Source organism: Chiloscyllium plagiosum, chromosome 7 (assembly GCF_004010195.1).
Source record: "Chiloscyllium plagiosum isolate BGI_BamShark_2017 chromosome 7, ASM401019v2, whole genome shotgun sequence".
Classification (NCBI taxonomy): Eukaryota; Metazoa; Chordata; class Chondrichthyes; order Orectolobiformes; family Hemiscylliidae; genus Chiloscyllium; species Chiloscyllium plagiosum.
Genome location: NC_057716.1, coordinates 8,134,712 through 8,159,916, shown reverse-complemented (window position 1 = coordinate 8,159,916; position 25,205 = coordinate 8,134,712). Strand labels below are relative to the sequence as shown.

At 41.5% G+C, this 25,205-nt stretch overlaps 1 protein-coding gene across 2 annotated transcripts in view; it reads right to left on the bottom strand.

Moving 5' to 3' along the window:
• Positions 1 to 18,384, bottom strand: part of LOC122551286 (spermatogenesis-associated serine-rich protein 2-like) — a 157,709-nt gene extending 139,325 nt beyond the window's left edge. The window contains exon 1 of one of the 2 annotated variants that reach the window (XM_043692962.1): positions 18,220 to 18,384. Coding sequence is in view for 1 of the 2 variants with exons in the window: in XM_043692960.1 (XP_043548895.1) it covers positions 17,818 to 17,870 (53 nt within the window). In the remaining variant the exon portion in view is untranslated. Of the gene's footprint in view, positions 1 to 17,817; positions 18,090 to 18,219 lie in introns of those variants that run through there. The other variant, XM_043692960.1, reaches the window with a different exon arrangement.
• Between the last annotated feature and the right edge of the window lie 6,821 nt (positions 18,385 to 25,205).

The window sequence follows — 25,205 nt, the reverse complement described above, 5'->3', positions numbered from 1 at the left end:
TCAGTGACTGAATATTTGACAACTTTACTGTCAACTTGATTATCCTGTTGTCTGAACTAAAAACAATTGTCTGTAATTCTTAATTGGTATTTCAAACACTCCTCATTATCTTTCTTGCTGTGCATATTCAAGGCTGAATAAAGGTAGACCTTTTCAGTTTCTCCAAAGAAGGAACACTGCCTGAACATTTCATTCTCACAGTATTTCTGAATGAGGATGAGTGGTTAGCCCACTTGGTTAGATGGTTAGCATATGGTTCAAAATAATGGCAAAGGTTCAGTTCCCATCCTACCTGTGGTATATATTTGGGACCTAACTTCGTACCCTGCTCTGAGAGTGGAGGGTAATAGGAATCAGCCAAAAATAGTCAAAAACCACCAAGGATGAAACATCAGCAAACAACGAACCACGCGCTTGCCTTAAAGCAAAGTTTTTGTCTCTATTAAAGCAAAGCACACCTGACATTTTCCAGCGGCTGGGTATTGGAGTTCATCTTCTGTTTTCCATAACCAAATGTTGGACTACTGTTCTGTTCTAAATATCTTGATGACTTTTTGGGTAAAATAAAAACAAGCTGCTTATTGTGTTCTTGCAACATTCATTTTTCCATGAACTGTGAAGTAAACCTCTTGAGAAGTGCATTCCAATGAAGTGAAGTTTCTTTTCAACATTTTATCATTAATGCTGATGCAGATCAGCAATGAATTGTACAACAGAAGGACGTTCAAGAACCAACTGGTCAATTTTTGAGGGTTGCTTCTCACACACGCACTTTGACTTAATTTACTACTTCACTGCTAACCCATATGAAGGTATCGAGTTGATAGGCAGCAGGTATGTCAACTCTGTCCCATATGTGGATCATCTGATCTAATTAGACTGCTTTGCTCATACCACACCTTTTCCTGAACATTTGGAAGGTTCAGGGTGTAGTTTGTGAACAAATTTATACCATCTATACAAATCTATACTGGTTTCTGGCTGACCCACAATTCAAGTAGCCCTGAAAGGGATAATATCGATAGAATTTAACTGGAAACATAAGCAAAATCTCAGGCAAGGAGGAATATGGGTAGATGAGACACAGTGGAGTCAACAAATTGACAGCAATAATTGATTCTGTTATAGCAGTCACCGATTTATTCCTCATTAGATTCTGCATTGTAATCAAATTGCAAGTCAAGCAGAAATCTAGCATTGCCACTTTGCAGGTTCAATATAAGCTGTTTGCTTTCTGATTTGATTTGACTGAGGAGAGCTGTTGAAAGTTAATTAAATTCCTTACTCCTTGGATTGATGTCAAAGTATGAAAGTACACAAAGTGTTGTCATTAACTCCCCCCTCACAATCTTGATAGGAAGGGGATTAGTTTACTGCTGGAGCTCACACCTGCAAACATCATGACTAATGTCTTGTAAATTACTGAGAATGATAAGGCTGAGTGAAAGCACAGAGACTACAAATTGGAAGATCTACAAAAAGGATTTCAGAGCTTAAATGGGAGTTATTTGTGGCTCTGTCCACAAAGGAGAAAGTGAGAACTGCAGTTACTGGAGAAGTCAGAGTCGAAAAGTGTGGTGCTGGAAAAGCACAGCAGGCAGCATCGGAGGAGCAGGACAGTCAACGTTTCAGGCATTAAATATATATATATATATATATATATATATATATATCTGAGTTATTCCTCTGAATTTTAATTTATTTTGGTATTCAGACTCAAAGCGTCAGATTTTGCCATTCCTTTGCTGGGTAAATTCACCTAGGGTGCCTGGAAATAGAGGGACCATAAACTCCAATTTTACAGTTGATTCCCATTGGCTGCCATTTTGACTGGTATATGCGATGGAGTGGTCAACTAACCAACAAACACTCAAAAATGGCTTCAAGTTCAGCCTTTTAAATTCCTGCCTCGATTCTGAATTTCCCTGAGTTTAGGTCCTCAGAGAAGTGGGTCCTGCTGAAATCTGTGTGAAGCATGCCAGCCTGTGAAAGTGAACACCACTTTGTGCTTGAGGGTGTGTCGGTTGCTCTTGTACAATTACCCAGGTCTTTGCTCATTAGCATGACTAACTTGGTGAATCTTGTGACTGGGCAGGAATTCAACCCCCTCACCTCTACCCTACTGAGGTAACAGACAGGCAGCCAGTATCTGGAAGCCATGAAAGTCAGACAATGCATCTAAACATTCCAGGCCTTCCATTCTTCCCCCAAAAAGACCTCTCTTGGCCAGATAGACCCCTGCCATTGGCCATCCATCTTGACCCATGCGCATTACATTGGTGGATGTGCCCAAAGCAGTCACTCCAAAGTTCAGAAAATATATTAGCTGTCCTGGTGCATGCCTTTTGTCTGCAGTTGGGAACTGAAAGATCATTATTGCTCATTCCTGAAGAATGTAATTCTGGGGATCCTAACTTTGGCAAGCTTGCCACTTAATGAGCATGCTGGGATTGCAAATAAATGCAAAATAGCTTCCTGATACTTGTCACTGAGATCCTTCTTTTATGATCCAAGAACTTTCATCCCACCATCACCACCCGCTACTGTATACGGTGGGCTCTCGCTCTATTAAGTTCTGCACCAGCACTTCTTGGTGCAGCACGCCACTCCATCCAATATAAGTTTACTCTTTTCTGTGCTTGAACTCATATTGTAAGTAGATTCTTTAAGTTTACTTGAAATTATAAACTGAAGTAATTTCCCATCTGTTTTCAGAATGCCACAAACTCGTTGAAGAAGCAAGGGGAGTGCAAATCCATTGCTAACCATTTTTAGTCCTGCCCCTTTACTCTGTTGAAGTTCAAGACCTGCTAATTATTTGGTGACAGCGATCTTTCCACCACATTTGTAATAAGATTCGTATGTAAGAATTAAAGAACCAGCTCGCAATATTCGATCCAAGGAGCTGCAGCCATCGGTCACACTGCCCGATCCAGATCACTGCACATGGACGGGGTCAGAGTCAGTTTGTTCAGCACAAGGATTGCTGGATACATAGGCCAGAAGAGTGGTAAATGGGAGAAGGTGGAGTTGAATTGGCAAAGGACCACAGGTCTGACATGGAGCCAAAAGGAGCAGTCTTCCACAAACTCTCTCTCCATCTCATTAAGAAATGTGAAAGGAACTGAAAACACTGCCTTCGGGTTGGAGCCTCCAGCAGACAGTCCCTTTAAGGATCACCAGTTTGGCTACAAATGGCTGAGAAAATTGATCACTATGTATCAGTTTCAGCTCAGCATTCTGACTAACTATAGGCTATTATTACCAATATAGGATATGGTATGTCACTATCTCTCAGGCCCTTTGCTCCCCCCACACTCCTGATGAAGGAGCTATGCCCGCAACGTTGAGTTTCCTGCCTGACCAGCTGTGCTTTTCCAGCACCACACCTTTTGACTCTGATCTCCAGCATCTGCAGTCCTCACTTTCTCCATTGCTCAATGAAATGTCAGCAGAATAGTCTCCTCAGGCTTAATCTTTTGAGTGGATTGTGAAAATGTAATTATAAATACTAGTAGATATTTGTTCCTGTTCAATGGCAAGACAATTTTGGGGAGAAACAGAAAGATTTAATTCACTGGAGTTTAGAAGAGGAAGAGCAGATCTCATTGCAATGTCTAAAGCTCTTACAGGGCTAAACACACAGTTATGATGTTTCCCATGGCCAAAGGGTTCTGGGAGAAAAGGTCATGGTCTCAGAATATGCAGTAGGCAATTTCGGACCAAGATAAGGAGAATGTCTTCCCATTAGAGGTAGTGAACATATGGAATCTTCCACCACAGAAGAGGAGGTGAAATCATTGAATATGTCAAAGATAGAAATAAGTAGATTTCTAGAAGCTAACAGTGTCAAGAGGTATAAGGAGCCAGAAGGTGTCTGGAGTTGAGTTAGAGGATCAAACATGATTATGTTGAATGATGGAGTTGGCTTGATGGGCTAAATGGCCTCCACCTGCTCCCATTTCCTATGTCTCTAATGTTTATTTATATTTAGGTTTCACTGTCTATGTTTTATTATTAGTTGACCTCAATGAAGTTTTGACAGGATTTCAATGTATTATCAGGGTAAGTAACATACTTCAGAAGTAAAATTGGAGATAAGCTGTTTCCGCTAATTTTCCATTCCAAAATGAATCTCATTGCTTTCCTTGGAGATTCTCTGCCCTTTCTGTCAATCCCAAGTGAGCCATGACATTGTTCGGAGTTCGATTTTATCCACTTACAATACCCTCAGGATAGGTTGGTTTAAAGGATGAGAAAGCACAGCTTCTGCCGGTATTGACTCAGAGGGGTGGCTGCGAGGAACTACAGTGCCTGGCAAATTTCAACAGCAGTTCCTGCAGCTGGGAATGAATTTTAGCATCAATTGGCATTCTTCCCGAACAGACCTGGGGTTGCGTCCCACTGCTTCTGACAATGGGGCATTTTCATTACCCTCATAAAAATGCTGCTCAACTACTGAATCTCCCATGGGTGCGGGACAGCTCTCAAAGAATGTTATTATTGCTTTGGGACAGTGGGCACAGTGATAATGATGATTATGTGGTTTGTCAGAAGGATGTCACAAAAACATTGTGGATGTTCAGTCATTAACCCATCAATGGACAGAATAGTCTGCTACAAGCTAACATCATTTTGCGTGGACTTGACCTGTCTACTTTTACTGATTTAAATGGTTGAACCGGAGTGTTTGGGTTAAATTATTCATGTCAGACAAAATTATTCTGTCCAAATACTCTATTTTTTAAGAGTGAAGAGGATATTTCCTTGTGTAACCTTACCTTCCAATGTATCAATCCAACAACATAAGTGTAACAAACAATGCCTGCAGGCATAATAATCTATGAATAACTTATAGTCATTAAATTTTATTGTACAGTAGGACGCCATTCGACCATCGAATCTGTAGCAGTTCCCAAAAGATCTACACAACTAGTCCCATTCTCCAGCCTTTTTTCCGCAGCCCTCTGAATTCATCCCTTTCAAATATATAATCAGGCTCTCTTCTGAAACCCACTGTGGAATCTGCATCTGCCACTCTCACAGCAGTGCATTCCAAATCCTAACAGCTCTCTGAGTAAAGAAGTTTCTCCCCATCTCATTCCTGGCTCTCTTCCTGATAATCTTGAAGTTGTGAGCCCTAGTTACTGCCATACCAGCGGGTGGAAACAAAATATCCTTCCTTACCATGGCAAAACCATTCATAATTTTGAACACTTCAAAAAGGTCACCTCTTAATCTTCTCTGCTTCAAGGAGAATAAGCCTACTTTCTCTAATCTTCCCTTGTATCTAAACTCCCTCAGGCCTGGAATCAATAAAAAAAAATCTGCTTTGAACTCTTTCCAAGACTTTAACATCCTTCCTTAAATAAAGGTGCCCAGAACTGAGTACAATACTCCAGATGTGCTCATGTGAACTATTTGTCAATGATTTTTATACTCTATGCCACTATTTATAAACTCAAGGGTCCTATACAAACTTTTTAACAAATGTTTCAAACTGCCTGGCCACCTTCAGAGAATCATGCACATGAACTCCAAGGTCCCTCAGCTCCTGTACTCTTCCATTGAGCCTGTACTCTCTTTCCATGTTTCTTTCGCCAAAATGCAAAAAGACCTCACATTACCTCAAACTTCTATGCTTTGATATTCATCTGCCAGGTGTTTGCCCCTTTGTCTACTTGCTGATATCCCTATGAAATTGCTCAGCATCATCGTCACAATTCAGTATTCTTCCCAGCCTAGTATCATGGTAAACATTGAGCTATTGCCATCAACACCCAAGTCCAAATTGTTTGTATAAATCAGAAAAGGCTAGGGTCCCAACACTGATCCCTGGGAACAACACTTTGAGCATGTCTTCGATCTGAGAAAATGCCCATCTATACCTACCCTCTATTTCTTATCTTTTAGCCAACTTCTAATCCATTCCACCACGGACCATCAAAACCAGTATCAAACGCTTTCTGATAATCCAAACATACAATATCCAATGTACTAGCTTCATCCATTGTCTATATCAAAGAAATCAATTTAATTTGTCAGACATTACGTGCCTTTGACAAAGCCATGTTGACGATCTGGTATTAATTTATTTTTCTCTTAAGTGTATATTTACCTTATTCCATTTAATGGCCTCCATCAGTTTTCCCACTATTGATGTCAAGCTTTCTGGGTCAAGCTTTCTGATGTCAACCTTTGTCCCTAAACAGCAATGTCACATTTTCAATCATCCAGTCCCCTGGAACTAATCCTGACTTCAGGGAGGCCTGGAAACCAACTTTCAACTGCTTCATGATTTGCTCCCTTACCTTTCTCAGCAATCTAGGATCCATCCCATCTGGGCCTGGAGACTTCTCTATCTGGAGTTCTGCCAGCCTTTTTGTCACTTCACCTTTAGCTACCACTATACTGCTCAATTGCTCAACACCCATGTTTTCATCTTAGCAATTATCGCCACCTTCTAATTTAGTAAAGACAGAAACAAAATATTCATTTCGTAGCTCTGCCTTTGTTTCATCGCAGCCTGCCATCCTTTCTTCACGTTTCCTCCTGGCTTCCTTATTCCAGCCTTTGTCTCTCCTGCATTTGAGATACTCTTCCAGATTTCCATCGCCATTATTATTCCAGTATGCATCATCCTGACTTTAAAATAGATATTCCCAAAGTGGGACTGGGACACCAAGTGGAATTTCAAGTTGAAATTTTGGGTTCACAAGCTCCAAGGCAGCTGTAGCCACTGTGGAGATCTGACTGAGTTATAATATCCAGCCCCTCACTCGTGAAAGTGGGACCCCACTTTCACAAGTCCCCACTTCCCAGGTCTCAAGTTTCAAGCCTCAAAATTGTGTCAATACAGAGAAAAGGTTTGAGAAGCATTGTTTTAAGATATAACAATTCGGTTCTGTTGCTTTATATGTAAGGCCTATGTCATGTGCACAATCCAAAAATGCAGCATGATTGATAATGAGGAATTGTGCTAACTATTCATTTAAAGCACTACAATTATACTGGAAAGGGCTGGTCAGCTGTTCATAGCTGGAATGCAAGCATTGTCAAGCAAAGGGAAGGCAGGTATAATGAGCAATCACTAGATACACTGCTGCACTTTTTGAAGAGGTCAATCTTGACACTACTGGGTTGCAGGTTAACAAGGAGGAAGCCATTATGAAGCCAAAGGTTACCCATTTCTCATGGCAAGAAGTAAAATATTCATGCACTCCCTGACTGGATAGTCTTCAGAGGGGGTCAGTTAGTTTGGTTGGCTGCATGGTTGGTTTGTGAGGCAGAGTTGCCTGCTTTCTCAACCTCACCTCTTGCCCAAGATGTGGTGACCCTCAGGTTAAACTCACCACCAGTCACCTCTGTCTGATGAGAGAGCAGTCTGTGGTCTGCTGGGGCTATGGTAACTTTACCCTTACTTTAAGCAACTAGACTGTTCATACATGGACCTTGAGTAATTTTACAAGGAATACCAAGAAATGAAAGTCATGCTTACGTTTGGTATTTTATTCTCTTTTGCATTTTTTGAGATGGAATGACTTTCAAACTCACAGTTCTAGAACACGTATTAAAAGTCATTGCTACCTGTTGGTGACTGTGCCCTGTGAATGAAATGTAGCTGAGAAGCAACAGAGTTATAGTGCCTCATCCTAGGAGACATTCACACAACTTGCCAACTGATGTCAAGGTCATTGTGTTCCTCAATTTTTATCTGTTTGGAGTTCCTTTTAGTCCAGTGCTATGCATCAATGAAGAAATAGAACCTGATTCAGTGGATCAATGGTTTCCATGACAATCACCGTGGACTCAGAGCTGGAAGACAAAGGGTAGAACTGATGGTTCCCATTTAACCAGTAAGATCATCAACTCCACCCATTGCTACTTCAAACTTTAGTGCCTACATGATGCAAAGAAATTTTCTTTATCACAGGGCATCAGCCTCCTGTACCTCATTGTGCAATATCATGCCTGCTTTCATAAATCTACTGTTGCCTTCAGTTTTGTCACCATTGGTTGAAGTGATATGAAGAGAGTAAAATTGATTCCCAGGAGAGTATTTGTGACGAGAAATACCTTTTTTTTCCTAATTCATTCATGGGATGTTGCCAGCGAGGCCAACATTTATTACCCATCCATAATTGTCAGAGGGCAGTTAAGTGTTAACTAAGTTGCTGTGGGTCTGGAGTCACATATAGGCCAGACCAGGTAAAGATGGCAGTTGTGTTCCCTAAAGGGCATTAGTGAACCAGATGAGTTTTCCCAACAATGGATTCCTGGTCATCATTAAACTCTTAAATCCAAGTTTTAAAAAAACGTTGAATTCCAATTCCACCAACTGCCAAGGTGGGATTTGAACCCAAGTCCCCAGAATGTCACCTGAATCCCTGGATTAACAGTCCACTGATACTACCACTAAGATGTCACCTCCCCAGATTGCGTCCCCTAACCTGCATCCACACTGACACAAGTAATAGTACTATGAAACTTAGGCTGTAACTAGAATTATAATCAAACAATGTTTGTATCCTGAAGTAATGGGTCCCACATCAGAAACAATTAGGAGTAACCTTAGGGTACAAACTCACCCACTAGGGATTTTGCCTGCAGGTCAGCCTGTCATTGCTCCAGTGTGGAACACCCAACCAAGGGTCCTTAAAGAAACCACTGAAAGTACCTAATTTTTTGGGGGGAAATAGGGGTGCTGTTCCACATTCTGTTACAATGCTGTGGCTCGCCACTGGTCCCCTTACAGTTACTCCCTTGCCCCCCAAATCCTGTTCCACCCTTTCAGCTACCTCCTGGAGCAGACAGCCAATTCTTCACACTCCCCAACAGACAAGTTCCCCTGATGCTCATTGTGAACACACATCTCACCAATTCATACCATAATGAAACCCGGCCACCAAGAATGTTCAGTAGTCCTGCTCTGATCAGCACGTGACAAATGTTGCTATCTTCTCAAGTATTGCAGCACATCAGAATGAGCCCTCATACTTCTGATCAGGTTTAATGGTGTCCCATGCCTGGACTTTGATCATTCACTTAGTACTTACAGTTTATAAAGCACAGCTCTCCCACATCTGTTATTAAAGGGCACAGTATCTGCTTTCTGAACCTTGGCATATTATTGTTAACCAATGGTACCGCAAGGGGATTTCTTCTGCCCCAGCTCTACTGCAGGAGCCTCTTTATTTTCTCATTAATGTGAGGTGGCCTAACTTTCTTCCAGCAACATCTGCTTTCAGTTACAGTCTCCAGTCAGCCAGCACTATCTGCAATAAATTAATAAATCAGAATCCAGTTGCTTTCAACCAGGCTGTTCCATTTTCCTTTGATGCAGGACAATGTTTATCCCTTTCTAATGAGTTGGTTTCTCCCATGTATTACAAATGCTTGTTCTTTCTTCAGCTGACTTGACAGTTTTCAGTGTGGAGCTTGAATTTCGCTCATTGTTTATGGCATCCTCTCTATTAGAGTTATATAGACCAGGCTCATTAAAAAACGTCTGTCTGACAAGGAATTTTAATAAATCATTTTCATTCATACAATCAATTAGGATACCCAAAGCATCTATTTTAATACATAACGTTGAAATAAGTGCCACTTTGAATATATAGCAAAACCTTTGTCCACAACTCTACAACGGCTAATTATTACAACTCCAGGCAGGGAACTAGAGTCTAAAAATAGAAACATCCACATGGTGTCTCCTGAGTTCACATCCTGAATTAGTTAAATGCTGGCAAGGGAGTTTTGTGTAGCTATTCCTACAAGTCTCAGCAAGATGGTGATTTTCAGTGAGGAAAGACAGAGACGCCATTGAATAATGACAACTCTGCACGCAGCTCCTGCAGACCACAGGCCCCCGGGTCCAGGACTGATGTGAGATGCAGTGTGAGACACGCACGATAGTTGGAATATTCTGCCCCCCGATGTTGGCGAGCCTGGGGGCAGGAAACACATTAATTGGGGGGGTGGTGGTGAATCTAAATCTGTCTTCACACCTTCGGCGAAATTAAATTCTGAGCGGGAAGGTCCACAGTTACCCTCCCACTGAGTCCTGCCCCCAAACTGAAACCCTTAAGTGGTCAATTAAGGACCTGTTAAGGGCTTCATTCTAGCTCCACTGGGATCAACCCAACTCCAGCCTGTTGTCATGTGATAATTATGACACTGGTTACCCTGCAGGCAGCTTGTCATCTCAGGATTTGGTGGGGATGGGGAAGGGAGCAGGGGAATCCTTGATCTAAGGGTTGATCTAAAGCTGATTGAAACATTGGACATTTAGGCAGGGGTTGTCCTCTGGATCCCCCATCTCACCCTTTCCCTAACTCCAAGAACCTGCCCATGCCTTTCACATGGCTTACCATTATCCTTGGTTCTCAATGATGGTTGGACTTTGAGTGTGCTCTTCTACCATCAGCCACAGCCTCCGCAGTGGATCTGTTCAGCAGCAGAGACAGTAGTCACTGACCAAACAGAAATGCTTGCTGGGCAGAACCTCTGTCCTGGGGGTTTCGATTGAGTGTTGTGAGTGGCCTCACCTCTGCCTGATTGGTGTGTGGTTTGGCAGAGTTTTCCTGGAAGGGAAAGGAACTGATGAATAGGCAATTGAGTAACTCAGGAGAAAGTTCTTGATGCAGTTAGTAGTTAGAATATGGAATTTGGTAGTTTTTGGATTATTTCAAGTAATAACATAGGTGAATTTAAGAAAAGCTAGATTAGCACGTGGGGAGGAAACAACACAATGGGTTAAGATTCTTTGGAATCCCCTTCCTCAAAAAGCAATGAATGTAGAAACAAAATATCTTCAAGGTAGAGGTAGATCGATTCTTGATTACAAAGGGGTGAAAGGTTATTGGGGATATGCGGGAATGTAAAGTTGAGGTTAGTGTCAGATCAGCCAAGATCTTACTGAATGATAGACAGGCTCAAAGGGACAGGTGGTCTACTCTTGTTCCTTGCTGATATGTTCTTGGGTTCATTCAAGTATGTACCGAGATTAGGTGAGAATGAGATGGGAAGAATTGGGCTGTGACTTATTTCTGTGACGTTAATATAATGTAATTAAGTATTCTTATCATAATAGAAACAGTATACTGCTTTTACTTGAACGAATCAAGTGCAAAGATAAGAACCAAACAATTCCAATCACAGAGCAACATCAACTGCGTCAGCAATGTTCTATGAATAAGGATGACAGATTGAACCTGTAAGGTCGTCTTGTTAAATGAAATTGAATTTGCTGCCTTTACACATTGTCTTTGCTGTGCAGAGCACATGCATGAGTGGGCTCTCCGGAGAGACTGCTGAGACAATTTGAAGGGGTACGGAACCTCAAAAGTAAATAGTCACACACAGGGTTAACTATTTTCAAGTCTTTAGGAAGTACTTCAAGGTTTGTCAACCTTGGGTGGTCAGGTACAAAGAAGTGGAGAGTCAAGGAGGTGTAACTTGTCACTTGGAGGTGCTAAATGTGAATATGCTGAAAAGAGAGGCATGCTGTCAGGGCTTTTCTGGTCATTGGAAACCACCAGGATGTTGATTTTGGAAAATTGAGTATTCATAATTACATTGAATGCTAAGAAGAGATGGTTAGATTTGTTTCTGTTGGAAATAGTTATTGCATAGCATTTGTTTCGCACAAATATTGTGTCATGTAACAGCTCAAGCCTGAATGTTGCCCACATCTTGCTGCATATGAACATGAACTGGTCCAATATCTGAAAGGTCATGAATGCCATTGAACATTGTACAATCATCAGCAAACATCCCCCTTCCAACTTTATGATGGAGAGTAGGTCATTAATAAAGCAGCTGAAGACACGATCCTGAGGGATGTGATATAGTGGTAGCGCCCTTACCACTGGACAAAGAGGCCCAGGTCTAAGTCCTACTGCTCTAAGTTTTTGTGATAACATCTCTGAACAGGTTGATTAGAAAATATCCAACCTGAGTAACTCCTTCAGTGATATGCTATGACTGAAATTATTGACCTCGAACAACCAAAAACATTTTTCTCTGTGTTAGATGTGACTCTAAACAGTGCAGTATGTTGCCTGAGCTCCCACTGACTTTAGTTGTACTGCGGCCTTTTGAGTTGACAAGCCAAGATGCTGTGGTACATTAGCATCAATTCCAGCAAGAGAACCACAGCTTCAGAAGCCCACTTGCCTGTTCCACCACAGCTCTGGATGCAATATGTGCATTGATCTGATAATGTTGCTGCATTGGCTGAGTGACTAACACATTATATCAATAATGCTGCGTTTCAACCCTCCCTTTTCCATCCCAGTTCCATGAATAATTCTACTTTTCATTTCCATTCAGTAGAGTCCTTTGTCATACTTACATGGACTGCAGTTGTCCAAGAAGAATGTTCACCACCACCAACCCACCACTGCCACCACCACGGCACAGTGTTTCAGTGGTTAGCACTGCTGCCTCACAGTGCCAGGGACCCATGTTTGATTCCCGACTTGGGCGATTGTCTGTGTGGAGTTTGCCCATTCTTCCCGTGTCTGCATGAGCCACCCTCTGGGTTCTCCAGTTTCCTCCCACGATCCAAAGATGTGCAGGTCAGGTGAATTGGCCATGCTAAATTGCCCCTAGTGTTAGGTGCATTATTCAAAAGAATGTGTCTGGGTGAGTCAGTGGGACATGATGGGCCAGATGGCATGTTTCCACACTGTAGGGAATCTAATCTTAATGGTGGCCAGCCAGTGATGCATATGTCCCACATAAAAGTAAACAAAATGAAGTGGCAATGATTCTCTATACTCGCCTTGGGGATCCACAGTGGTGGTCACTGCCAATAACCCATTCCTTGCAGCTTACTGTGTCGTCCAATGCTGTCCCACTTATGCCATAGCTCCTTTGGATGATTCATAAGTGATGGGTTGCCCTTGGCTAGATTTTGCCTCTTTTGAAGTTGTTGCACTAACTTCTGCATCATTGAATGCTATCAGATTTGCAAGCACCAATCACATGGTGCATTTCACCGATGACCAGAATTTGAACTTGAGCACATTCACTCCATTTACATTGCAAATGGGGAAAAAGATGATTGCAAATAAAACGTAGCTGTACTTTGCTAACGCTTGTTTCATGTATTTACCCCTTCAATGCCCTAGAGTCCAGCAGACATAGAGTCCACACTTTTCCCCATCAAACTGACACTGATTTTGCCCACTCTGGCCATTGGCCTAGCCATTTTCCAGTTGCAATCCACATTTAGCAGGGAACACAGGTCACGGTAGCCATCATCAGCAGCAGACCCAGTCTGGTCACCAAATACTCTCCTCTCCACAACTCCCGCCCCCTTTCCCTTGCACCACCCTGACAGCCTATTTCCACCCATTCTACCTAATGGGGTGACCCAATGCATTGAACCTACTCTCCTCCTCCCTGCCCCTGAATCACGACATTACATCTGAATGATTCCCATGCTGCACCTCTCAGTTCCCTTGCCATAGTGGTGGTCACTGCAAATAACCCCACTGCCTTCCTTTTCCCCTTACCTTCCAATGCCATTCCACTTACCACCCCAGGTACCTTGAGATTCCCTCATTACTATCTTCTCCCTGCCTCTAAATATGCCCCTGCAGTGCCCTCAGTTTTGAATCCCCATCCTTTTCTTGGTAATGAACACCCACGGCCCCTTTTGATTTCATCAACAATCAACATCCAGAACAACCCCCACCCCCACCACCACCACCCCCACCCCCCAAGGATGGTTTTTGCTTCAGACTTCTGACCAATGACAACAAGCAACCCACGGGTAGTGCCCAGAGATACTGTTGGTGCTGAACAACACGGAGATTCCTCAAAGCCAGCAGCGAGTTGAAACCACCAGGTACTCACTCTGACTTCTATGTTGACAATTCTCAGTGTCGAGTTTGTTTGGCAAAATAGGAAGTTGCATATTAATGAGATGAGTTGTGCATGAATGAGGCATTTAATAGGAGAAAGTGAGGACTGCAGATGCTGGAGATCAGAGCTGAAAAATGTGTTGCTGGAAAAGCGCAGCAGGTCAGGCAGCATCCAAGGAACAGGAGAATCGACGTTTCGGGCATAAGCCCTTCCTGAACAGGAAATGTGCCTTGCCACCTGAAAAATACTTAAAGAGGCAGTGAGATGCTCCAGAAACTGAGATAGGCCTTGCTGGACTTCTTGCCTGATTCTGCCACAAATCTCAGTGTAGTCCATTCTACTCAGACCCCTATAAGTTTCTGCCCCAAGTTTTTACCATGGAGATGAAAAAATATAACAATCTAATAGACCTCTTACTCAAACATGGTTGGTCCTGAAAAAAGCTATTATTCATAAAACCCATCCACAGAAATTAAATCCTCTCAAGTGGCCAATTCCTTGTAAAGACAAACATTTATTTCACTAACCCAGCAAAGACTGATATTCTTTTATTAGACTTTATAAACTGTCATTCAAGATGTGAACAAAGACTCGAATTAACATAAGTAGGTTTGATTGAAACTGAACAAAGCGCTCAATGGGCTCCCTTATAACAATGGAGTCTATTAAAACTAAAAAAAATCTCCAGCTATCTTGTCTAAGCTATACCAGATGTCCTGTGAATCACACCAGTCTAGCAATTTGGTTTTTTTTCTCACTGTGACAAGAGCAAGTTCTTTTTTGTAGGGACCATGGACACTTTAATCACTTCAGACCATATCAGCATGAATCATAAGCAATGTCTTCCTCTGTTTTGAATACGTTAGAGCATTTCTTCCAATGGGAGAACTGTTTTTATGCACCTCAACACAGATACAATGTTGATCAAGGTAATTGTCAATTTACCTTTGCAGGATTGAAAACAATAAGTTCTCATTTTTGTAAAAACATATCTAACTTACAGTACAGCATCTATCTGCTGTCAGATAATGACTCCCTCTTCTGTCCTGATATATCTCACAATTAGTTTCCCTTACAGCCTACTGCTCCTTTCAAGCTGAAAGCCTCTTATTAGCCTTTCAATTTTGAAAGTGTGCCCACATCCTTAATAGAACAGAGAATCTGTCTTCATTCTGCTTAACGGAGTATATCCTGTCAAATTCCTAATGCGTGACAGATTTCCATGGGGGTAGGTTTTGCATCCAAAACAGTCACTACACAAAAGGATAATCCAGCCCTTTTTGCCTCATTAGCTTTTATAAAAAATATATATATATGTTTTGCCTCCATGTTATTATTTTTGTCTTCTCTTTCTTTCACCAAATCTATTAAAGAAACATATGTTTTGTTCCCAAAACTCTGCCAATGCTGCTGTATTATCAGCTACAAAAATCATCCTATTTTCCCTCCTTCCCTTTTGAAAAGTGTTGCGCTTCCTTTCAGTCCCTTCTCTAATATTTGGTGCTTACCACTTGACCAGTTGGGTGAGTGGACAAGCATGTGACAGATGCAGTACAATGTGGTCAACTGTGAAGTTAGATGCTTCAGTGTAAAAAACAGAAAGGAGCAGCATTATTGAAATGGTGATAAATTGGGAAGAGTGGATATACAAATAGATCTGGATGTTCTTGTATACCAGTCAATGAAAATAGCCAGTGCAGCAAGCAATCAGGAAGGCAAATGGCATGTTGGTCTTCATTGTAAGAGGAGTTTAGTTCAGAAGTAAGGATGTCTTGCTGCAGTTATACAGGGCATTGGTGAGACTGCATCTGAGTAATGTGTCTGGTTTTGATCTCTCTACCTAAAAAAGGATTTCCTTGCCATTGAGGAAGCACAGTGGAGGTTTACGAGGCAGGTAGTGGAGATGGTTGGGCTGATATATGTGGAGAGATTGGGTTGACTCGGCCTGTATTCACTAGAGATTAGAAGTTGAAAGCAGATCTGACTGAAATGTATAAAATTCCAACAGGGCTGGACAGACTAGATTCAGGGAGCATGTTTTCCCTGGTTGGAGATTCTAGAACTAGGGGATACAGTCTTTGGTTATGGAATAGACTATTTTGGACTTGGATGATGAAAGATTTCCTCACTAAATGAGTAGTGAACCTGTGAAGTTCTCTACCACACAAGACTGTGGAGACCAAGTCGCTGAATTTATTCATGAAAGAGATAGATAAATATTTTAGTTAATAAAGGCATCAAAGGTATGGTGAGAAAGCGGGAATATGTCACTGAGATAGGGGATCAGCCCCAAGCCTACTGAGTGGCAGAGCAGTCTCAAAGGACTGAATGTTCTACTCCTGTTCCTAAATTAGTGGTGCTGGAAGAGCACAGCAGTTCAGGCAGCATCCAAGGAGCAGCGCTGAACTGCTGTGCTCTTCCAGCACCACTAATCCAGAATCTGGTTTCCAGCATCTGCAGTCATTGTTTTTACCTACTCCTGTTCCTAGTTCCTATGCTTTAGGATCTATCTGCCCTGTCAGATGTTCATGTTAGATCCAAAGTTTCAAAGAAAAGTAGTGAGTTCTTTCTGATGTCCATCAAAAAGCCCTTAAAAGTAATTTATCTGATATTCTTGTTTCTGGGAGCTTGCTTTGCTTTACATATAAAAAACATTAATCACAATTGAAAAGTGCTTAATTGGTTTCTAAGCACTATGGGTGCCCCAATATTGTGATGAACATGTTATAATTGAATATCTATCTTTTTTTCTCTATGCTCTGTATGGCATAACAGAATGTCACCAAGATGCAATGCAGTCATTTATCACCTCTCAGTCCGTGGATCCTTGTGTTCCAGAGGCTTTGCATATGTGGCTCATTCATAATCACATCCTGACCACATTAGTGGTTACCATCTTGGCTCCATCATCACGATTAGAGTGCAAACAATATAACCTTTCCCAACGTTAGAATCAGTGCCAAGAGAAACAAAATGACATTACTTTATTACGGGTGCTTAGAATTGTCTGACATTGTCTTTGAAGCAGAATTAGAAAAGCTGCAATACTGGCTCATGAAGTTGCATATTCCTGTTATAAATGTAATCCATGTTTAAAATGTTAAAAGCCAAGCTAAACATCCATGTCATCTGAATCTATGAAAAGCAAGCTTACGAATTAAGGACACATAATATAATGGAACATCTGGAAGTATCCCAACAGTTTTCATCTTAATGCAGCATCTGAAATCAGTTTGAAGTTATTAACTGTCTTCCCTCTGCTCCTCCTTCATTTTTTCCTAACTGACATGACCTCTGTTATGATGTATAATGACATTTTGCATACTTGACCAGTATTTGATCACTTCTATCAAGTCTTCTACTTCATGAAATACACTGTTACATTGATAAAGAGAGTTCTACTCTAAGTATATTTCAGTAATGTTAGGCAAACTGATCATAAAAATTGTAATACAAGAAAACCTATTTTAAACATGAATTTGGCTAAATTGAACTTGAAGACCAGAACATTTCATAGTTATGCTTATTCAACCCCTACATCAAGCTCCATTAAGAACGACAAGAACAGCTCTTCTCAGTCTGGACAGTTTATATCAGGTCAGCTGTACAAACAGACCAAAATCACCACATAGTACAAAAGGCTGTTCTGGAAAACATTTAATGAAAGTACACAAAGTGAGCACTTTTTAATAACAGGACATGCATCAATTCTTATGTAAATAAAAAAATCCGGATTTGATTTACTGCCTGATGAATTGTTAAAGGTCTTTAGCCCAATCACTGTTGGCAGCCCATTAATTTTGTACAAACTATACTGAAAAGATTGTATTACTGTGCTCTAATTCCAGTGCAGCATTCAAAACCAATGGCAACGTAGCATAATGATTGGATTTAGTTCTCTACCTGGAGCAGCAGCAAGGAGATTAATCGAAATTCACTGACCGTTTATGCCAAATCATGCTGTAAAATAGCAAGCTGTCTGCAGTCTGCATCATTCTCCCTTCTATAGCTAACCCTGCACAAACCCTTGCTTAAAGCAACCTCTGCTTCCAGATTTCCAGCCAGTCTAGACATCTGGGTTTACCTATCAACTCCGCAGAAAATTATTCCCTGGACAACAGGAAAGGACAACAGCTCTAAGTCAAAGAGTACGCACAGGAATCAGAAACATGTAAAAAGGAAGATGCTTCAGCAAACAAGAGGCACTCGAGGGAAAGCACACAGATTAAAATCAATTCCTGTCCACAGTTCGACTGCGTGGAAATTCAGAGTAGGTTAGTTGAAAGTACATTTGCAAATGAAAAAGACTGTGTGAGTCTGTGCTAATAGTTATGCTTACTTTACCTCAAGGGAAGGCCTTTTGGTACGCTTGTTGTAGTAGATAATAAAGATCACCTGGATTGGCTGGTAGAGCCACAGTCTAAAATATCCAACGGCTGTAGTGAATGAAGCCCTCAAATCAACCGGTAAAATAGTTAAGACAGGCACTGACTCTGCCCTCTTGAAAGAATTTCCCTACATTTATCAGTGTGTGTGTGCAAACAGAACACACAGCTGCCAAATGCAGCCCTTCCCCAGGCTCTGCCAATATTCTCCTTCCTGTCTCGCTCAATCTTTCCATTCACTGCAGCACAAAAAAGGGAATTTTAAAAAAAAACACACAGCAACTGAAGTGTGAGGAGCAGGATTGCAATTTTTGTTTAAATAGGCTTAGCATATTCAGTGGTCTGTCCTCTCCCAAATTTGCATTGTAAAATAACGGAACATTGTGCGTTTTATACAGAATTCTGAACTGAGGTATTGAAATATATTTTCATCACCTTCAGCAGTTGTGAGACTGAAATCTCTCAGTTATGTTGGGATGACACCCCTGCACTGGGGCTTGTGGGATCACGAGTAACAAATTAACTCAAGATAAGCATCAAATTGTGAACAACTCTGACCTGCCTAAAACACTCAGAAACGTTGATGTGCACTCACCCTTAAAGTAGGTGTATCCAGGCTTCTTGCTAAAATGTCTGTCTACCAATTAATTTTGTTTTCAATTCTTTTTCTCATGGAGTCCACACTGCTGTCCCAGCATTCCAATGGTGGGTTTCATAAATGTGCAGCCTTCCATGGTCCTAAATGAATGGTCCCAGTGTATGGTGCTTTTGCCACAGATCCCTGTGCCATTACTGTCTCTTTACTAATAAGGATCTGTCCCTTAGGAGGCAAACAGGAATCTTCAAGAAACAATTAGGACCCAAGGACGCTGAGACTTCCTGTAAGGTTATTCTCACTTGATGGGAGAGTTGTAAAACCATCCAGAAATTCTTGTGCCAAGTCTCCTCCTGTCTGTTTTGAGCTCCCTATCACAGAAATCTCCCCACTTTTTCTGAGATGCTGCCAAATGATTAATGCATTCATTCATGTTTCAGATAGCTATGTGGCCTCACCCATGTGGGGATAGAGAGTGGGGCATGATCACAGACAGTTGGGAGATACACTGGGAGGAGTAATGAATGGCTGGAAGGTCTGGCATCAATTATCGGCAAAACATGAAATCTGGGGCTGGGGGCTAGTCACCAAGCCTGGAGGTGTGGTGATTCAGGAGAGTGATTGAGGGTGAGGGGAACCATTACATGGATGCTGGAAGTAATGGGAGTGCGGTGAGGCAGAATGTGAGCATCAGTAATAAGGACAGACCATTACAGTGGTGTCAGGAGTTGCCTTCTTGCTTCTCTGGTTTCACATTCAGGTTTTTTCAGCAATCATTAAGACTGCTTTCCCAGATTTCATATGAAAGATTAATGGTTAAACTGAGGTTGTGAATGAGTGAGAAGAATCTCAGGCATGAGTTCAAACAAGATTAAGAGAGTTCTTTTAGGACTTTCAGCATTCAATCATCATCACAGAACAGGTTATCTAGTCCTTAACACATTGCTGCTTGTAGGAGCTTGCTGAGTGCAAATTAGCTGTCATCTTTTCACAATTACAACTGTGAGTGCATTTGAAAAACACTTCCCTGTTTGTAACCTGCTTTGTAATATCTTGAAGTTTTGAATGGTTCTGTACAAAACAAGTCTGTCTTGTCTTTTTCAAAATAAGAGTAATAAAACATTTTGCTCCCTTTGATCCAGGGTGATGAATATAGTGCTGGGTGTATTGAAATTGGGCAAGAGGAGAGTTCTGAAGGGAGGAGGGAAAAGCAGTCTAACCTCCAGGATCATCCTGTGAAGGGATTGGAACAGCTGACCTGGGAGGTCAATTCCTGGGCATCTCAACCAGAAGATCTGGCAATGGCACCACACTAAGTTTAATGATCTCCCACAAGTGGTAAAGGTCAGTCAACAGCTTGCTGACATGACATCTCTTACTCATTGCACCACTAACCTAACATTGTTCAATGCACATTCACTCACCCAACAACAGTCCCTGACACTTGGAACTCATGCATAATGTCCAACTGCTCTCCCATCTCAACCCCATACATCTACCATTGCTATCACACCTTCCTCTTGCTGCCCCCTTATACCTCCAGCCCATCAGTTGGAGCAGATACATCACCCTCAAAGCTAAGGAGAAATTTACAGAGACTATAGTACTCCAGTACTGAGGAAGGGTCACTTAACCTGAAATGCTAACTCTGATTTCTCTCCACAGATGCTGCCAGACCTGCTATGCTTTCCAGCAATTTCTGTTTTTCTTTATGAAGACCATAGTGGCTTGAAACATGTGGCGCATTAATAAGATGACAGCGACAATTTCAATTTCCCAGCAATGGTTTGAAATGCAGTAATTACAGTCAATAGTGTAGAGCCTCACAATGGTCTGGCAGGTTCGAACTTGTAACACATTTGCATGCTGTGATTGCTCCTTAGCCTGAAAGAGCTTTCAATAAAGACTTATTGTTGAGATCAAGTCAACATGCCAGAGAATGGATTCTTGCATGGAGGCTCAGGACCAGCACGTAGAGATGAGGGGAGATGATGGAGTGAGCTCAGGGACATGAAAGATTGAGTGATCTAAGAGAGGATAGAGAGTGTGGTCAGTGTCATGGAACGGTGAAGAGGGAAGAGTCTATGTCCTGGATGGGAGTGTGGTAAATATACTTATTATACTTAAAAATAAGGGACCTAAAGGGTGGGTCATTGTTAGGATGCTGTTGACTGTGTGCTTACAGGGCTTTGGGTTCACCTACAATGTTTCAATTATCCCTGTCGAGAGTGCTATTAGGCAATGTCCTTCACAATGCACAGAAGGGACAGTTGGCTGAGCTCGTATGCATACCCATGTCCTACAGATAGGGAGTACAACACTGGGGACTAACAGGGACATTCAACAAAGAATAAGCACAGAAAGGAACAAAGTCCTCATTCTCCTGTAACCATCAATGCGTGTCAACCAAGAGAGCATGCCCATACATTCAGCCTTCTGACCAAGTTAAATTCAACAAATACCGTTAACATGAATAAAGTGAAACCAATATAATGTGCAATATTTATAAGTGAAATTTAAGATGTGAAGAACATTAGCTCATTGTGCTCTGAAGTCTTATGTTAATGGGAATGGATCTGGGCAGAATGTTGTGGCTGTGATCGAGAGCCTCCCTGTTTAACTATGAGACTCTACAGGCAGCCTGTAGAGGCAGCATTGTCAGCTGACAGTGGGTTTCCCCAATGCAAATCACAACTTGTTTTGGAAACTCTCTCCTGACCCTTAGAAAGTTAATTATAATTGGGTGGTAAAAAAGCTAACAGAGAGAAAGCAGAAGAGGTATTCACTTCCAGTTACAATATCTGAAATGACAGACGATTGATAAAATCCCACCTCTTGTTACATAATCAATGATAATCTGTCCTCGTCTGTGCAGGACAAAGAGGTGAACATTAGGTTAAGCCACTATAGTCCCAGAAGATGATAGGGTTTGCTATCTCATTAAAAAGACACAACTGGTGAGGGTTACAGATCAGGTGTGGAGAGAGAGAGAGGTTGAGAATGCAAAACCTTCATGGTAACTCCTGCTGACGTGGGATTTGAACCTATGGTTGTTGTCATCACTGTGCGTTGTAAATCGGTCATCCACAACAGTCAGGGACCACGGTGCCATGTGAAGTGCCACTCCTCAGTGGGAATCCTGGAGACTTGTGGTGGGGATCTGATATACAGTGTTGAGGTCTTCTAAAGGCATCCAAGAAAAGAATTGCCTGCAGTTGTGAGATATAACTGATTATAAAAAAATTCCTGCACAGACATTGTTGCATGAAAAACCCATTTCAACAGACCACCCATGATCAGAACAGACAGGACCTGAAAATAAGCAATGAAACACTAACAGCGAGTATGCAATGTATTCATCTGATGTTTCTCCTTCTATTTTATAGCAGAGACTTCAGTTGAGTTATTTTAACATTTTCACCAGAACAGTTGAATGTTGGAAGTTTCATAAGTGGAGCAATCTGAAAAGGTAAATAAGACTAAGTGGTATAAGCATTCAGATGGTCATATCCCATATGCAATTCCAATGTTGCTGTGTCAAATCTATTGTTATAATCTTAGGATGTGGAAAAGCAACAATGACTTTTGGCTTTCATTGCTTAACCCTCAGGAGCTGAAACATCTTAATTTTTACACATTTCTAGGTTCTGGGCTGGATTTCCCAAGCAGTTGTCCCAATCTCTTGTCATTTCTAACCTCTGAGGTTTTTCGCTGGGGCTTCCTCTTGTCTCCAATGTCTGTTCCACATATTTTTTAAATCACAGCAATAATTTTTCTATTGTTTATGATGTAAAAGTTTCAAAATGATTAAATGTTTTGGAGCATATTTATTTCTTAAATAAAGCTCCAACTGAACTCACGAACTCCACAGAAATGAGTATTGTTTGGGCCTGGATTTTCGTCTGAAATACCATCCCTTTTGGGCCTGGTTCTAGGGGAAATAGCAGAGTAGAGTGTGTACTTAAACATGATCACTTCAAATCTGCCATAAAGAAACCTCACTTACAGTTCCTTCCGGAAAATCTGCCAGCTCTCTTTAGACTTGACAAACGCTTGTTGCATTAAAATAGCACTAAGGATATAAATTAAATTGAGTAGACATGACAAATCTCTCACCCCATTCTGTTCCATCTTTACCCCAAACTCCCTCAATGACACTACCTTTATAACCGATTGCAGCCAAGCAAACATACCACAATGAGGAGGTCATTTTAAGACTATAACACCATAGGAGCAGAAATTAGGCTATTCGGCCCATCGAGTCTGCTCTGCCATTCAATCATGGCTGATGGGCTTTTCAACCCCATTTTCATGCTTCTTCCCCATAACCTTTGATCCCCTTGCAAACAAGAACCTATATATCTCTGTTAAAAGTGCGTTTGAGGGCTGCTGTTAAGAGTTTGGTATTTTTTCAGTGATACTTTTAGTACTTTGTTGGTCTATAAGACCGTAAGATGTGGGAGCAGAAGTAGTCTGTTCAGCCCATCAAGTCTGCGATACCATTCAGTGAAATAATGGCTGATCTGATAACCTTCAACTCCATTTTCCATCCGGTTCCAGTCTATCTCAGCTTTGAATTTACTTACAGACCCAGCCTTGATAGAACTCTCTGGTAAAGGATTCCACACATTCACTGCCCTCTGAGAGAACAAATTCCTCCTCATCTGTGCCTTAAATAGGTGACCCTTTATTCTAAGATTATATGCTCTGGTTATAGACAAAGGGGAAACAACTTCCCTGCATCTACACTGTCAAGCCACCTAAGAATTTTGTATCTTTCAGTAACGTCACCTCTAATTCGTCTTGACACCAATGAGTACCGGTCCAATCTACTCAACCTCATAAGACAGTCCCTACAGCTCCCCCTTTGCTTGACTTCATAGGAATGTGAATGAATGTCATACCAGCAGCAGAATAGGTGCCCGTGCTGGAGCCAAGAGCTGACTGGAATTTCTGAGGACTTCAAGTTATTCTGGGTGGCACCATAACTGTATGCCGTGGAAGTTATAGCTGGAGATTGGAAACACCCTGCAGAATCTCTCCCTCTATTGTGAACAGAAAACAGGTCACTTTAGGAAATGTAGTAGAAATTCAACTATAAACAACTTCCAGGATGATTTATGGTTCAAGCACTTTTTTATTACCTCTCAGTTTGGACAGTGTTCAGAGCTATTGAAACACAGTTATACGCTGAAGCTTCCTGGGACATTTGCTAATCTCGCTGGCTTCATTGCATAATGTTTCACAGATGTGATATTTGATTGAAATAAGATCCATGAAATTCATTGTTTTTAACTGCTAATAGACTGAGACTGCATTTTTTCCATCAACTTATTCTCAGATTAAATTTTCAAATGGAATCAAAACATATCTGGAAGATTTGGTGTGGACTTGTTGAGCCAAAGGACCTGTTTCCACACTGTAGGGATTCTAATTCTAATTCTAATCTGACATTAGCACCATTATTTATAAAGTCAGTTCTCAAGCTATACTTGCAGATAAATAATACAGTAGTCCTTGCATCGTTATTATTTCAGCAGCCTTAGTAAAGATGAATATGTTTCGAGGAATGTGATAATTATTCTTTCCTTCCAGTACACTCTGGTGCGATGCCCCTGCTTGGTTTCCCACTGGACAATAACCTGAACTCTGCTGGAAGCACTGGAGAAGTGCAAGGATCCTTTTGGGAGAAATTCTAATGGTTTCTGGGAATCGCTGGGGTGTCAAGATGATGTTGGCATAGTGGTAAAGTCACTGGAATTCCAGAAGGCCAGGCTCATGCTCTGTACAATGCAATGCTGTGCTCAATGTGATGTCTTAATTGTCGTGAGTTCATGATGTCTAACTGCAGGGCATTTGTCCCAAAAGTAGAGTTCTCATGGCTATCATTAATCTTGGAGGGATGTTTTGAGAAGATTTGTAGCTCAGGTTGAGGTTCTGGATGTAGGTTTGATCGCTGAGCTGTAAGTTTCATTTTCAGACATTTTGTCACCATACTAGGTAGCATCTTCAGTGAGCCTCCGGACAAAGCACTGCTAATGATTCCTGCTTTCTATTTATATGTTTGGATTTCTTTGGGTTGGTGATGTCATTTCCTGTGGTGATGTCATTTCCTATGTTGATGTCATTTCCTGTTCTTTTTCTCAGAGGGTGGTAAATCAGGTCCAAGTCAATGTGTTTGTTGATAGAGTTCTGGTTGGAATGCCATGTTTCTAGGAATTCTTGTGCATGTCTCTGTTTGGCTTTAGGGAACATCTCCGAGACATCCGCACCAATCAACCAAACCGCCCCGTGGCCCAACATTTCAACTCCCCCTCCCACTCTGCCGAGGACATGGAGGTCCTGGGCCT